The following is a 16,134-nucleotide window of genomic DNA, read 5'->3' as shown; positions in this document are numbered from 1 at the left end:
GTGTGTCTTTCATGAATAAATAAATTAAATCTTAAAAAAAAAATAGTGTCCAAAACAGCTCCTGACACTAAGTAAATACTCTGTAGATATAAGCCGAGTGAAAGATGAATGAGGGGTGCTTCATGGATACAGGTTTGATTGGCCTTGAAAAAAAGTGTCAAGTTCATTAACAAGAGTATAATAAAAATCAAACCCATGGAGAGTGTTCAGGAAATGGATCCAGAGGCATGTGTATGTTAGGGCCACTTATACTGAGATCGTACCATGTGCCGTCACAATCCTGTGAGTCACAGACCATTAATAACCATGAATTAGGGAACTGTGCTATGTACGTAGGGTTTCCCCATTACATGCATTTTACAGATGCTTAACCACAGGCTGCTCTGGGACACAGCCTCTCCTCAAATGTCTGCTGAACTGAAGAACAGGCTGCACTTGACACAGAGTGTGTCCAGCTCAGTACGCACTGCTTGACTTTGCTCTCACTCCCTGTCCTACTTCTCAGGATCCCACTCACGTCTGCTTGCCTGGGTTATACTCCTCAATAAAGCAGTATCAGCCCATAGCTTTGGCCTCAAGCACTGCTTCTGAGAAAGCCAGAACAAAGACAGACCTTTTTTCTTTTTTTTGGTAAAAGAAAATACATTGAGGTAGATATGCGTGGGAGAAAGAACCCCATTTCCATACACAAGAGGATAACCCAATTGTCTATACTTTTATACAGTTTCTATTTCTAAAATTTTCAATTAGCTAAATGATTGTTTCATTATACTATTTAAACATATGCATTAGTTTCTTCCCAAATCAACAGATATGATGTGTAGACATAAGCTGAAAAACCACAGTGAGAATAAAAAGAATAAAGAAAATAGATATTCCATTAGCATGAATTCAGTGGGAGCTATAGGCACCTTCATCATCTACTATTTTCTACTCTCATCATTTTAATGAAATTAAAGAAATAATTAAATGTTGAAGTTCATATGTTGGAAGAGGCATCAATTAGAATATACAAAAATGTAGTAAACACATCGAGCATACTAAATACATTTCAATTATTTCATAACTTCCTTAGGTGTTAAAGACAATCACACGACTTACCATGACTTGGAGTTTCAAAAGTCTGTTCAACAAAGCTTCATTCTGAGACTTATTCCAAACTGAATTTCATTCAGAGAGCCTTGGGAGATCTCTTTTGGCCCAAGTGCTGCATAGTGAATCCTAGAGCCAACACCATTCCCCATTAGTGTTTATTCTCCAGGGACCAATATTAATGCAAGCAAAAAAAAAATTTTTTTTAATTAAAAAAAAAACTGCCTTGGATTTTGCATGCTTTCACCAGAAAAGGGGTTAAATCTCTTTCACTTCCCTAGGCTGGTCTGTTTTGTAGTGAGAATCCCACTGATACAGTGGGAAAGAGCTCTGGGAAATCTCTACCCCCAAGTGGCCCATTACACAGATGAGGACACTACCCAGACACAATGACCATCCTTGAGGTGAACTATTCTCAGACTGGGTAAACATGGCTAACTAAGATGGCAGGATCTACATTTCAAAAACTTAGAAGAAACAGTTATTCACATAGCTCATTCATTTGATAAATAACAACTTTGCTAGAAGAACCAAATTAGTTTTGGAAAGGATTAAGTCCCTTATGCTAGAGTTTTCTGGAATGGCATTTTAACTTTGCTTTTCCTACTTGTGCTGCAGGTAGAGTGAGAAGTATTAATGCCAATTTGTATAGCTATTTCTATGCATGTAATTATGTAGTACTTCCTTTACCTTTATTTCCTCCAGTCCTACTTCCTAGCAACTTGCAAACAAAAATCCATATCCTGGCCATATTCATTCCATCTTTCTACAGGAGTAAGCTGAAAGTCTTCTGATGGTTCCAGTCTGAGCTACGGAGTCAGAATAACTGGATTTGAATTCTGGTTCTGCCATGGACCAGATCCCTGAATTTGGGCAACTGACTTGATAGTGCCTAAGTAACCTCTTTCTATCATCGCTTCCTCACCTATAAAACTGCGATGGTTTCAGTACCCATCCTCCCATCCTGCTTGTACAGTGCCTAGTGTTGTTCCTTTTAAAAAAATATTTTATTTATTTATTTGACAGAGAGAGAGAGAGAGAGAGAGATTGCGAGAGTTCAAGCCAGGGGAGGAGGCAGAGGGAGAAGCAGACTCCCCACTGAGCAGGTAGCCCGATGAAGGGCTCCATCCCAGGACCCTGGGATCATGACCTGAGCAGAAGGCAGACACTCAACCGACTGAGCCACCCCTGGATGCTTTTCACACAGTAAACATTTGACAAATGTTGGCTACTGATAAATGCTTAAAAAGTATTTAGCTAGAAAGAACATATTAAGAGAAAGGAGGGGAATTACCACAAAGAAGCAACCTGTAGATTCTTGCTTCTACCTTTTCAGCTCCTATATTTTAGGAACTAACATAATTTCTCATGCTCCCAGAAGGAAAGAGGGAAAGAGGATGCATACCTATTTTTTTTAACACCAGAACCTTGTTGTAGATAAAATTTACATATATAAGGCATAGTATGCTCCCAAAACTTAGGGTGCAAATTTAGCCACATTACCTCCCCCACCCCCGCCACCCACCCAGCCCCACCTAAGAGCTAGAACACTCAAGTACTCTGTTAAAAAAAAAAAGCCCCAGGGATCCCTGGGTGGCGCAGCGGTTTAGCGCCTGCCTTTGGCCCAGGGCGCGATCCTGGAGACCCGGGATCGAATCCCACATCGGGCTCTCGGTGCATGGAGCCTGCTTCTCCCTCTGCCAGTGTCTCTGCCTCTCTCTCTCTCTGTGTGTGACTGCCATAAATAAATTAAAAATAAAAAAAAATTTAAAAAAAAAAGCCCCAGATATTCCCCTTTATTCAAGAATCCCAGGGGCTTGTTGGGTCAATACCAGGTGGAAGGAGAAATGGCCTTGCATTGTTTTACAACCTCCTGCTGCTCCTCCTGACCGGAGGTTGGCCCTTGTGGGGACAGACCTGCAGATTCCGCAGGCGGCACCCAGCAGGGGCTCAGCTCCAGCTCCTGGCGTGGTGGTCACAGCTCTGAGAGCACGGTCATAGGACCAGCATTGCTCTCCAGGATATACAAGTGCTGCGCCGAGGGCTGCCAGCAAAAGCCACACACTTCCGGCCCAAGCCAGCCTTTGTTCCAGACCGCAAGCCCTTTCTCTCAGCCTGGGTCCTCACCCTTGCTACCTCTTCTCTCCTTAATCACTACCTATTTTTAGGATTTTTCACCTATGCAAATGTGTCTGCCTCCTCCACTGTTTACCAGGGCTGCTAAGCACCACAGACTGGGTGGCTCAAACAGCAGAAGTTTATTTTCTCATCATCCTGGAGGCTACAAGTCCCAGATCAAGGTGTCAGCAGGATTGGTGGCTTCTGAGGCCTTTGTCCTTGGCTCGCAGATGGCTGTCTCTTCCTTGTGTCCTCACATGGCCCCGTCTCCAAATACAGTCCCATCTGAGGTCCGGGGGAAGAGTGGGGTGTGGAGGCCGAGAAAATTAAGGCCATTGCACTTTAAGTTCAGCGTTAGCACAAGTACAGCCATCCCAGGCCCCTGTGAATAAGAGCTGAACTTTACCTTACTTCAGTTACAGGAAGAAAACAGCTCACAGCTTAACGTCCTAGGAATCCCCTATTAGAATAAGAACAGAGCTCAATGCCATTGAAAGCCCCATATTAAAATGTAAACAGAACTTGAGAAATTCCTCCACCCCTTCTGGAGGTCCCCTAGACCAGCCAATAAAAAACTAAGCTGAAACCCACCTCGGGGTCCAAGTCCCTGCTCCGCTGTGTCGGGTACACTTGGACCCAAGCTCAAGCTTGTAAATAAACCCTCGTGTGTTTGCATCAGTGCTCCTTGGTGGTTTCTCGGATTCGCGATCTTGGGCACAACATGGGGGTGAGGACTTCAACATTTGAAATGTCAGGGGGATGCAGTTTTTAGCCCATGATGCCAATAATTAACTCTACATACTTAGGGGTATAAATTAACTGTTTTAATTTAAGAGAGAGAGGGTGGGAGGAGAGACGAAGGGAGGGAAGGAGAGAGGGAAGGCAGGGAGAGAGACAGAGAGATTGATTGGTTGACTGGAATGTTCCAGGGAGGCTCTGTTCTTCCAGGACCATGGGCACCCAAGGCCAACCTCACTAGGATAAGCCACTCAAGTGGCTGTTCAAACATTTAAAGGGAGCCCCACTCCACCCAGAAGCCCAGAGTGAAAGAGATGGCCGCAGAGCGTCTCTGGTTGACATGAGCGTGGAGGGTCTGGGCCCTTCCCTCTCTCCTCACTGGGGCACCTGTGACAGGCACCCTGCAGAAACCTTTGGCCCCGAGGATTGCAGGCTCCCCCTATTAGTTCCTCACAGCTACACAACTCATCAGAGTTTGAAACGGGCGTGCACGGTATCACCTGACCATCCTTACATTCAGGAGGCTCACTGTCCTGCTGCAGGGCTCCCGAGGCCTTCCCGCCACCATGCGCACAGTCAGGCCCCCGCGCGGCCTGCTCCAGTTTTTGGCTTTGCTTCTTTTGGGGGGTGGGCTGGTTTACCACCTGGCGGCTCCGATACCCAAGACAAGCCAAGAGGCGACAGTTAGATGCAGCCTCCCTGTGACCTCTTTGCACACACCAGGCCAATAAAACTCGGGCCGAATGACAGTGACAGCTGCCTTGTGGCATTCAGAGGGACTCGAGCGGTTCAGTTCCGCGGTCTCAGGGACAAGTGTATCATTACAGCCAAGCTGCTGGGAGAGAAGCCACCCACACCCACCTCGGGGACGGAGCAGGGAGGGGACTCTCGGGCACCTGCAAGGCCCCACTGAGCGCCCTCCGCGAGCTCCCTGCCTGCAACAGCTTGCGGGGGACACTGTCCCAGCCTGGGGTGCCCAAGGCCAGTGGGTGAAGAGGAAGGAGGATGGGGGCCAAGCAGTCAAGGGCTCCCTGCAGGGACAAGGGCCCCCGGAGGATGGTGCTCCTGCGCGGGAGGCAGCCCTTCGCCCCGTGGGACGACAGCCTGCTCCCGGGCAAGGACCCCCGGGCCCTGCTGAAGCGGGGCATGCGCCACGTCAGCTTCAGCCTGGTCACCAAGGGAATGACGGACGTCCCCGACTTCCTGTGGGGCTTGTCCGAGGTGCAGAAACTCAACCTGTCTCACAACCAGCTCAGGGCCGTGCCGGCCGACGTGGGGAAGCTGAGCCGGCTGGTGGTCCTGAACCTCTGTGGGAACCGCCTGCGGAGCCTGCCCCGGGAAATCAGCGTCCTCCAGAGCCTCAAGGTCCTGTTCGTGAACATGAACTGCCTGACCGAGCTGCCCGCCGAGCTGAGCGCCTGCAGGAGCCTGGAGGTCCTGAGCCTGTCCCACAACTGCCTCTCCCAGCTCCCCGCCAGCCTCGCCGACCTCTCCAGGCTGCGGAAGCTCAACCTCAGCAACAACTATTTTGCTCACATCCCCATCTGCGTGTTCGCGCTGAAGGAGCTGGATTTCCTGCACGTGGGTTCCAACCGCCTGGAAAACATCGCCGAGAGCATTCAGTGCCTGGTGGGCCTGCAGATCTTCATCGCCGAGAGCAACAACATCCACTCCTTCCCACGGTCGCTCTGCCTGCTGACCAGCCTGGAGCTGCTGAACCTGAACAACAACGACATCCAGACCCTGCCGGACGAGCTCTACCTGCTGTGGAGACTGGGGCGGATTGCCTGGAACCCCATGGACAAGGGGCTCCACATTTCCCATAACCCGCTTTCCAAGCCTCTGCCGGAGCTGGTGGAGGGGGGGCTGGACATGCTCTTCAGTTACCTGAAGGACAAGAAGCACCACTGACTGGGCCCCAGGGGTGCAGCCGGTCGCCGGCTCGTGGACACCTGTCGGCTGGGTACCGCTCCAGCCTCAGCTTTCTGCTCTTACTGTTCATGTTGGTTAGCGCTTGTGTCCGTATTTGCCGAATGGTATTGAGCACTCATTCTACGGAGGTGTTTGCTTTTACCTCTGTACGTGTCTAAGAAGCCCCATGATGTGTGATGTTCATCTCATCCCAAACATGTCTTTGGTTTTCTCCAAAGAGAAACCATTCCAGTTCTTCCAAGGAGCAGTGGGAGTCAGTCCTTGGGATAGTTGACAGCAGGTCCGATTCAATGGGACTCAGAAGTCAGATATTTGCTAAGTATGTGCCGTGGGCCAAGGGTGGCATGAGACACTGACACCATCTGGTTTCAACCCTTGAATTGGCAGCCTGCAGTCAGGGCGCAGCCCCGAGACATGCTCCTGCATCAGCCTCCATCAAGCATCACTGAGGACCAAAGAGCAAGCTAGAGCCCTGCTCTGCTGGCAACGACCAGGTCAACCAGAGCTTCCTCCCCCCCGCCCCCGCTGAGTTCTGGGGGAACAATCATAAGAAATGTGTCTCTAAAATGACCGTAGAGTAACAATCGAGCTGCTCATGTTTACGTCTGCTGGTGAGTGACGGGAATAGCATGATGGCTTTCGGATAATAAATACAAACCAATTTTAACAGTTTCAACCTTCTTTCCCAATCCTCTGGCACCCCGTTACACCCCTCTGCTTTTCTAGAGACACCAGATGATGGTTAAATCATCCAATTCTAATTTCTCTTCTCCCTTACTAGATTTGCCCTCTCAGGGGTGAGCTAATAATTGGGGGAGAAAATTATCAAATGGCAGGAAAGAGGAGGCGAGGCATAGGCAAGCGACACACACAAAAAGTAATTACCCTTTTCACATTCAAAGGAGGGTAATATTTGCCACTTGGCTTTTGCATGTGGACATTTAAAAAATGAGTTTGGTGACATTTAAAAGTTCTTTGAACAAAAGGCTCTGCAAAACTATTAAGTTTGTTTTGCTTTTAATTCTAAGAGTACACAGCTGTTAGTTAAACATGGACATTAGGATGAGCAATTACAGAATTCCTGCCACCAGGGTCATCGGATCTTAACTGCTGTCACAGCAGCCAAGAGCAACCTAAGACATGACAGTTTATACAGAGGTAAAGAAATTCCAATGAAAAGGTGGCAGTGAAGAAAGCACAGTCCCTTCAGATCACTGGAGAGCCAACTGCTCAGGTTTGGGGGCCGATTTGTCTATAGAATATAGCAAACGATGTCAAGACTTAGATTTGGGGTTGTTGCCAAGACTCGTCTAATTTCTTAATACCCTTGGTTAAACATGTATTTCTTAGCACCTTCTTTAGGCTGAACACTGGGCTAGAAGCTCGAGAGGAATAAATGTCCTGCTGCTTCTACCAAGGAACTCATGGTCTGGAGAAAGAGACAGATCCACGTGAGTCTCTATAACATGTGGCAGGTTGTGATCCCTGCTAAAGGGAATTGTAAGCAAAGTCTACAGCAGGGTTGACACACTGGACGGTGTGGACTAGACTGAGCCCCGAAGCCTCAGTAACCAAAGAACGGTGACTGAAGGACATGACACGAGCCAGTCACACCCTCCGTTCCCTAGAGTTATTTCGTCCCCATCCGCCACCCCCACCCCACCCGGAAAGAATGCAGTGGGGAGCCCCCTCTCAGGTTCTGAGCTCAGGCAACTTTAGCATGGAGCTGCTCAGAGGGGTCCACATAACTTATCCATGGAAAAATCACTTTTCCCAGTAGACTCCTAAGTCAATTTTCCGATACACAAAAGAGGGAGGCCAGTTCCTGTTGGCTGTTGGCTGTTATCATCAGATACCAGAGTTCCATTAGCACGTTCATGCGTGAGCTCTTCTGTTGCACCACTGCAAACAGATCTTACCAGTGTCACGGGGAGGCAGCTGAAGAAATCCCCTCTCAACTCCCCCTCCTGCAGCATGGAGATCTGTGTGTCCCTGCCAGGCGCACACAGGCACACTCCGGTAGCCTCACCCACGTTAGCCCGCTGGAGCCAAGGCTATTTAAAGACTTCAGTGGAATTCTTCCTTGACCTCATGACTCAGTGGGACTTGCAGGGCGAGCCTTCCTCCGCAGAGCAGAACCGGGCAGATCGCTTACTGCAGCTTTTTGGCTGGAGCGCACGCAGCTGTCAGACAAACACCGGCATGTGCCAGGATCACACCCGTTGCTGTCTGCTGCTGAAGAACTACTTGGGCTCACACTGAATTTCCATGACCTTGCACTGGGCAGAGGCGGGCCCGGACAGCAGCACTGCGCCTTTCCTGCTGAACCATCCTTTTATTTTCTCTCCTTGCTTTTTCAGTCACTTGATCTCACAGTAACTCGACTCCAGGGAAAGCACGGAACCATATTTTGAAGGTGACCCAAGAGCTGATTATACTTCCTTATAGGAAAAAAAAAATGGTATCGACTTGGTTGCCAGCTGCATTGGTACCTTTCCAAAGTATAGTAGCAAGGGTTTCTTTCTCATGCTCAGCGTTGAGGAAATCATACGAGTAATAGTAGTTGCCCGATATGATTTAGATATTGATTCTTTGTGAATGCTCCTTTTTTATTGATAAAGGGAAGTGCTGAGGAAAAAAAACAGTAAACGTGCATAGTTGTTCAAAAATGGCAATGTGGAGGGAATTTGACACAACCTTCAGTGTCTTTGCTGTCAAATTCAGCAGTTTGCTGACTGACTGTGAATGCTTCTTGCTTCTCTTTTGTAGTTCTAATACTGTCACATTCAAATAACTCCCAGGTATTTCTAAGGCTTTGGAAATCAAAGCGCTGAGGATGGCTGCACTGGCTGTGGAGTGTATTTAGCCAAAGAATACGCACTAATTGGGCGCTTGATGCGGGGAGCTGGCGGCTCGCATTCCCGATGATATTGTGGTTTTCATGTCACTTGGCTCTCTGTAAGGAGCAATCTCAGTGGTGTGTTCAGAAACACCTTTTGAAGCTGTTGCAGACTACAAGCGTACAATTAAGAAAAAAATCCTGCGTTCATGGGAAAGTAAGATGACTTTGAAAAGACACATCTGTTCAAGGAATAATACCGCTAAATGCATAAACCTGCTGCACGTTAGAAGGAAAAATGAAGCCATTTCTCTGCTTGTTGACTTAATAAATGGTTAATAGAAGAATTGTGCTCCATTTTTGGGCTTTAGTTAATAGACTGGCTTTCTGTAGTTAACCTAAGATAGAGTAACTTCGGAGCGGTGCACCTGTATCTCACAATGAAGTCATGCTGGCACTGGAAAGGGAAAGAGGGAATTATGTTATTATTTGCAGGGACACATTAAACTAAGCCCCTTTCTTGTGGTGATGGATTATTGCTTTTTAAGATTCCATTTCATATGCCTCAAAGCACACACTGAATATGCATTTTGGTAGCTATGCATTACAAACAGAAGAAGATTAAAGGACGATGGGCTTGGTCCCTGGAAGACACAGGCAGGTATCAGCATCCTGAGATTACTTGGGTGCATGAGGCTGGGCTGGGGTGCTTCTCTTCAGTAATACAGATGGGCTAGGGGGAGTCTGGATAGAGTCACTGAGATGTTGTTACAAATGATGAAAAGATAGAAGATAAGTTCAGAAAATGATCTAGAAACCAAAAGAGGCAGAGATTCAACCTGTTAGACTTAGTTAACATGAAGTTCTACTCAATTGTTCCATCGATATCTATTTAAGTACCTACATGTGTTCTATCTTATTACTCCACCAAGGAATTCTTTTCAGTTCTCTGTGAGATACACTTGAGAAACACAAAATACCCAGCCTGGATGAAATGTGCAACTAAATACCAGTACCCAGTAATTATAATTAATCCAAGAACACCAAAATACAGCACCTTCAAATATTTTAAGAAAACAAAATAAAATTCAGAGAACATGAAAACGATTATAAATAATAACGGGAACAATCTTGACCTTGTGGAGAAAAGAACTTTTTACAAGAGTTCCTTTTAAGTTACCTGTCAAGTTATGCATTGAATCCAAAGCATTACTAATTAAAAAGAAAAGGACAGCATAGTAATAAAAGGGAAGCAGAGAGGGCTCATAATGAATTTGTAAGAGCTTGGGCGTCATTAGGCAAACATCACTGAAAGCGATTAGCATGAAGCTTGCTATGCAGATTTTTGAAGTGGTGTCCAAGGAATCTACTTGCAAGGAGAAGGCTTATTTTCTGCTGCTTCTCGACTCACTCTTTATTTCAGCACGAGACAGAAAATGGAAGATGAACTGGAGTCCATCCCCAAAGTCTCAAAGTAATTCCTGATGCTCTGGAGAGAAACATACATTGTGAAAGCTACAAGGCTATTGGCTGCCAATGGAACATTGTGTCATCACCCATGTTCTTTTTTCTGGAGTTCCCCGGAAGCCAGTGTGCCAGGACATGCCACTCCTTGGGAGAAGCCTATGTTCTTCTGTCTCCTGAATGTCATGCACCTGGGGAGAGGCTCTGCAGGGTGGTAGGGAAAGTTCTGCACCGAGAGCCAGATAGGTCAGTTGCATAGCATTTACCAAGCATCACTGCATCCTGACACTGTACAAGCGTTGGGGACAAAGGAACAAGGTCCCACCCTCCAGGGGCTCCCATGTCCAAGGGCCAAGAAGATGTGGCTCAGCTAAACTGCTAAATCCTGGGAGGATGATGCCTTAGCAGATGCATAAATGAATACAAAGGCATGTGGGTGAGATTATAGTAGGGGCAGAGAGTGATAGATTACTGTAGTGTGAGGTACACACCATCTGACATGATAGCTATCGAGTCAATGTCTCCTTCATTTTGCTTTGTCTTGATGGAAAATTTGTGAATCTTACCATCTCAGAGAGGTCTGCTTTATAAACACCTATTGGATTTTTTTTTTTCCTACCTGAATCTAAGATATTGGGCAAGCACAGGGCTGGAGAGAGGGCATATCCTGGTAATGGCAGCACCAAGTACCATGGGTTCCAGAGATACTCCCAAGCCTCTCCCCAGCCTCATTACGGGCGGGGAGGGTTCCGAAAGGACCCAGATTGGCTGTGGTCCTCAACACTGACTGTTCATCAGAGTCCCCTGAGGAACTTCAAAAAAGAAATCCTCAATTTTAGAGATTCCGATATAGCTGGATTAAGTGGGGCCTGGGCTTCTTACTCTTAGGTATTTTTATTAAAACTCTGTCGGTCATTCTGTAGCTGAGGCTGTGCTGAGAAATGCTGATGTAGGTTCTTTCCTAAACAGTGTGATGTGGGACTCCTAAGCCAATGGTGGCACCTACCCACTGAGAGAGGGAAGTTAAAGGTAAGAGGTCCCTGAACCTGACTGGCACAGGGTGATTAGATTCATCTGGGCACTTGTTAAAAATTTTGAATCCCAGGTCCCTTTGGTGTATCTTCGGATTCAGGAAGTCCAGGGCAGGGCCCGGCATGTGTAGGTCTGACAAGCACTCCAGGTGATTCCTATCACATGACAGACTGGAGAAACCGTGGGTAGCAGAATGGGTCCCACTGGAACATGGGAAAAGCTCTGTATTCCAGACTCAGTGACGACCTGGGTGTGCCGATTTCCCTGCCTGGCTCTGCCATCAGACTTGGAACTCTTTGCTGACTCTTATCTTTGCATCCGGGACACAGAAGATATTCAATGATAATGTATTGAATGAATGAATGAGTTAATAAGGAAGCGAACCAGTGCACACAGATGATTTAACCTCCTGGGGCCTCGGTTTTCTGTAAAGTGAAGTCATTAAACTTATTTTAATGTGAACTCACTTTAAACTTTCTTCAGTCTTAAAATTCTGCTTGTATTTTGTTTTGTTTTTTCCTTTGTCTTCCCCTTATCTAATGCCTCAGTGAATAGGCAGCTGAGCTTATAATCATTGTGATTACTCAAGAAAAGCAAAAACACTGAGGAGATTGGTCAAGACCAGTATGAGCGTTTTATTATCTCCTTGCGGCACCACAGAAAATATCATTTAATTTTGATTCAAGTTTGCAGACCTCCAGATTGTCTGGATTCCACTTCTAACTTTTTATTGGATTGGAGGCTCAGAGAAATAGTCCTGTTTGGCTTTGTTGACTGGTTGATTTAAAACTCCTCCTGTTTTTCTGGAAGAGAAAAGAATTCATAATTGTCCTTTTTTCCATTAAAAAAAAAAAAGCTTATTGGATTTGGTTCAATAACATAACTTGAGCATTTGGGAGTGGTAATCTTTCCTCTTTAAAAAAAAACATCTGTGTTCCAAAGTGTGACTTGAACTCTTGTGATAAAATTCATGCCTCTTCCATAGCACTTCTCTGTCCACATGTGCAGATGAGTCAAATTTGAATTTTGGCATAAATTTTCAACAGCAACTTCTGCAAATGAACCCACATAAGGCTGCAAAATAGCTCTCCCCTGGTTTTCTCTGCCGCTTACTAGTGGTCCTCTCTGTGCCTCCACTGCTTTAGTCAAAGCCATGAATTGATAATATCGATATTGTGGAAATTGGAAATTAACAACCTGCATGTGTTTTTGACAAACGTTCCTTATAAGAGGGTAGGTTATGGTTGTGTTTGATGAGAATTCTTGAATAATTTTGTTGCCATAAGTACATAGAGAATTCAAAGTGCAGTTCCGGTATGATCCTCCCAGGCCAAGATACAAACGACAAGGTTAGGGAATGTTTTCATTCTGGAACCACAGAAGTAGTCTAAACAAAGAATCTAGCCAAGAAGGGTACAAATCTGTATGGTTTCATATTTTATATTTTCTTATTATCATGATTTAAATGTCTATTGTAAATAAACTAGAAATCTGTTTAATCTCCCAGAAATGTATATAATGTTTGTTATAGAAAATTTTCATTGTTCATCTGGCCATGTAATATGTTGGCTCTAGAAAATTGAGTTTAATCACTTAGTTTGTAAAAGAACTTGCCAGGCTCTTATTATTAATTCACTATCTAAAATAGCATTTTTGTGGACTCTCTCCTAGAGCCGAAGGAGGAAACTAACTCTGTTTCTGATAGGTCAGGATGAACAGATGCATATTTTTTTTATGCCACCTGAGGCCAGTTCCTTCACAGTTATCACCCACTGTGCAAAGGCCAAGGATGAATTTGACAAAGCTACATGGCATGTGTGCAGCAAAGTGTCCACTCAGCAGGGCTAGGGTGTTCAAGCTGCACATTTCAAAGAAAAGCCTGGCCTTTGACCAATTCCTGGGAAATAACCTCTAAGCCCTTGGAGTGCCCCGTCTGATTGGTGTCTTTGTATAGACTTGGGCCACCCCAGATAGTCTTTGCTCACACTGTGATTTATGGCGTGGCCCTTCACAACATGGGGTCATTGTGCCCTCTGGAGAGGCCAGAAACAGAGGAGCTAAGTCAGCCACAGGGGAGCTCCTTGCCTACATGACAACTCCCACTAAAATCAAATAATCAGCAAGACTCAGGTGAGCTCCTGGGGTTATAGATACTCTGTACATGTCACACCTCTTTGCCAGGGGAACTTGACACCGTCACACAAGTACAGTAGGAGAAGACAATGGAGAACTTGTGCCTGGTCTCTTCTAGATCCTGCCGTATGCCCCCTTATCTTTGCTGATCCAGACTCATGTCTCTTTGCTATAATAAACCATAACTATGAGTATAACAGATTTTCTGAATTTTGTGATTCCTTCTATCAAATCATTGAACCTGAAAGTGGTCTTGGGGATGCCCCTAAGCATGAATCAGAGAGTTGATTTTATGAGGAAAGGAAGAGAAGAGAAGCCACAGGCCCTCAGATTCTACCTCCATGCTGGCCACCTGTGGCTGGTATGCCTTTCTGGAAGAGAACTCACCTCCCTGATTATTCTCCCTTTTCATAGGGAAATCTTGAGCACAATAGTCAGACCCTTTGGTCCTGTCTCTCTGGTTTTGATGCTAGGAGTTTCTAAGAAAACCAGCAATAGAGCACCGGAAATCCTTGGCCTTCATGGATTTGCCACAAGGATGGACCTTACTGTTTCCAGAGAAGACAATCTAGAATACCATTCCCTCCTCTGGAAGAAAGGTAAAGCCCTGGCCCCACTAACTTATTGTCCAGGCCAGCCAGGGGAAGAACCCATGTAATTTTTTGCTTTTGAGAGGGAGAGGAAGGGGTTAGGGGTAGAGGGAGAGAGAAAATCCCAAATAGGCTCCGTTTTCAGTGCAGAGCCCAACATGGGGCTCGATTCTATAACCCTGAGATCCCAACCTGAGCGTATATCAAGAGTTGGATGCTTAACTGACTGAGCCGCCCAGATGCCCCCATCTAATTTTTAGACATTCATGCTCCTCAAACAACCCTTTGACAAGATATTAGACATATCACAATGTCCTCCCAAGTGGAATAAGGCTACTCTGTTAGGAGGCCATTTATAGGTCGATCTCTGTTATTCAACATATAGCTGAGATTCCAGAGTTAGTATCATAGATTTTATTCATTTATTCATGGGTGAGACCTTTAACCAACAGGTAATGAATGAATGCATGCATACCCTCCCCCCCCACACACTATGTTAGACAATGATAAATGTATGAAGAAAAACAAAGCAAGGTGACAGGAGAGAAGGAATAGGACTGGAAAGGTATTTGTTATCAGGTTGTCAGGCAAGTTGCAGAGAAAATGATGTTGGAACAGAGACTTACCAGTAGGTAAGTAGGTAGACAGTAAGGCAGGTAGGAATTGTAGGAGAAAATATTCTAGGTGGGAGAGAAGGCATGTGGAAGGACAGAAGTGTGCCTGGCGTGTCCATGAATGGAATGAGTACCGGAAGGACACTGAGGTCATACTGCTGGTATGGATGGCTCATGGAAGGCCCTTTGGAAGAACTTCAGCTTTTGCTCTAAGTGAAGTGAGAAGCATTGGAAGTTTTAAATGGAGAAGAAACACATACTAAAAAATTTTTTAAAACACATACTAACTTAACATTTTAGAGGAGTTACTTCAATTGCTGGATTGAGAACAGACAACAGGGTCAAAAGAAAAGACTAGTTAGACATCTCTTCCAGGGCACCCAAGTGGCTCAGGCGGTTAAGTGTCTGACTCTTGATTTTGGCTCAGGTCATGATCTCCAGGGTTGTGAGATCAAGTCCCATGTTAGGCTCTCTACTGGGCATGGAGCCTGTTTAAGAGTTTCTCTTCCCCTCTCCGTCTACCTCTCTCCACCTCCTCCCTCTCTTAAAAACAAGAAATATTGGAAGATATTTATTCCAATATCTCAAGTGACAGATATTGGACAGTGGCTTGTATCAGGGTGGTGGTGGAGGAGGTGATCCAATTGTGGAGATATTTTAATGATAGCCCCAGCAGAAATTGCTGATGGGTTGAATGTGCAGAAGGAGAGAGAGACAGGGAGACACAGAAACAGAGAGAAAAAGAGAGATCCAGAAAAAATTCAGTGTGTTTGTCCTGAGCAACTAGAAGGATAAAGTTGTCATTTGTTGAGAAAGAAAGGGTTCAGGGGAGAGGATGACCATGTTAAGTTTGAGATGATAAATAGATTTTCAGCTGAGTCTGCCAAGGAGACAGTAGGATAAAGAATCTAGGGTTCAGGGGAGAGGTGTCAATTAAAGATATACATTTTCAAATCAACAGCATAATACATAGAAGTCAGGGAAAGATGCATTCACTGTGAAGGGTTTCAGTCAGAACTGGCAATTCTTCTTTAACCTTTGGTACTCTAAGTGCTATGCTTGGTCATCTGGAAAACTCCTATAGGTGGTAATGCTTGTTTTTTTCCCAGATATTGTATAAATGGAATATTACTACGTCTAGATCTCAGACTTGTGTTTGTGAAAACCCCTGAAATTATTGGTTGATAGGAAGAGAGACATTCTCTAGTCACATAGAAATTAGATCATAGAAGGATAAATGTCCCTAAGCTTATGCCCCAACTGCCTTTGTCTACTTCCTAATTGGCAGATGATTTTAATCCATCACCAAGGAACGGTATTTGTTGGGGTATCACTCAAGTTTCACTGAAATACAATCGGCTAAGTCTCAATTCATCTTCCTCCCCTCTTTCCCCTTCTCCATGTGCTTTATTTTGTTTTGATCTTAGGGAACAACAGTAAGTTTGCAAGCCACACACTTAAAATCCGAATGAGGGGACAGCAGACCCATATTCACATTAGATTTTCTGTCTGAACTTTGGAGTTTGCCTCTGCAGTTTCTCTTCCCTTCACACCTGCTTTATCCCCAGGGCGTCTTGATGGG

At 45.5% G+C, this 16,134-nt stretch overlaps 1 protein-coding gene across 1 annotated transcript; it reads left to right on the top strand.

Annotated features, from left to right (window-relative positions):
• Positions 1 to 4,771: 4,771 nt before the first annotated feature.
• LRRC30 (leucine rich repeat containing 30) lies at positions 4,772 to 13,547 on the top strand. Its single transcript, XM_072734925.1, has one exon. The coding sequence runs from the start codon at positions 4,954 to 4,956 to the stop codon at positions 5,857 to 5,859; it is 906 nt and encodes a 301-aa protein (XP_072591026.1). The 5' UTR covers positions 4,772 to 4,953; the 3' UTR covers positions 5,860 to 13,547.
• Positions 13,548 to 16,134: the final 2,587 nt, after the last annotated feature.

Source organism: Vulpes vulpes, chromosome 13 (genome assembly GCF_048418805.1).
Source record: "Vulpes vulpes isolate BD-2025 chromosome 13, VulVul3, whole genome shotgun sequence".
NCBI lineage: Eukaryota > Metazoa > Chordata > Mammalia > Carnivora > Canidae > Vulpes > Vulpes vulpes.
This window is presented reverse-complemented; position numbering and strand designations above follow the sequence as displayed.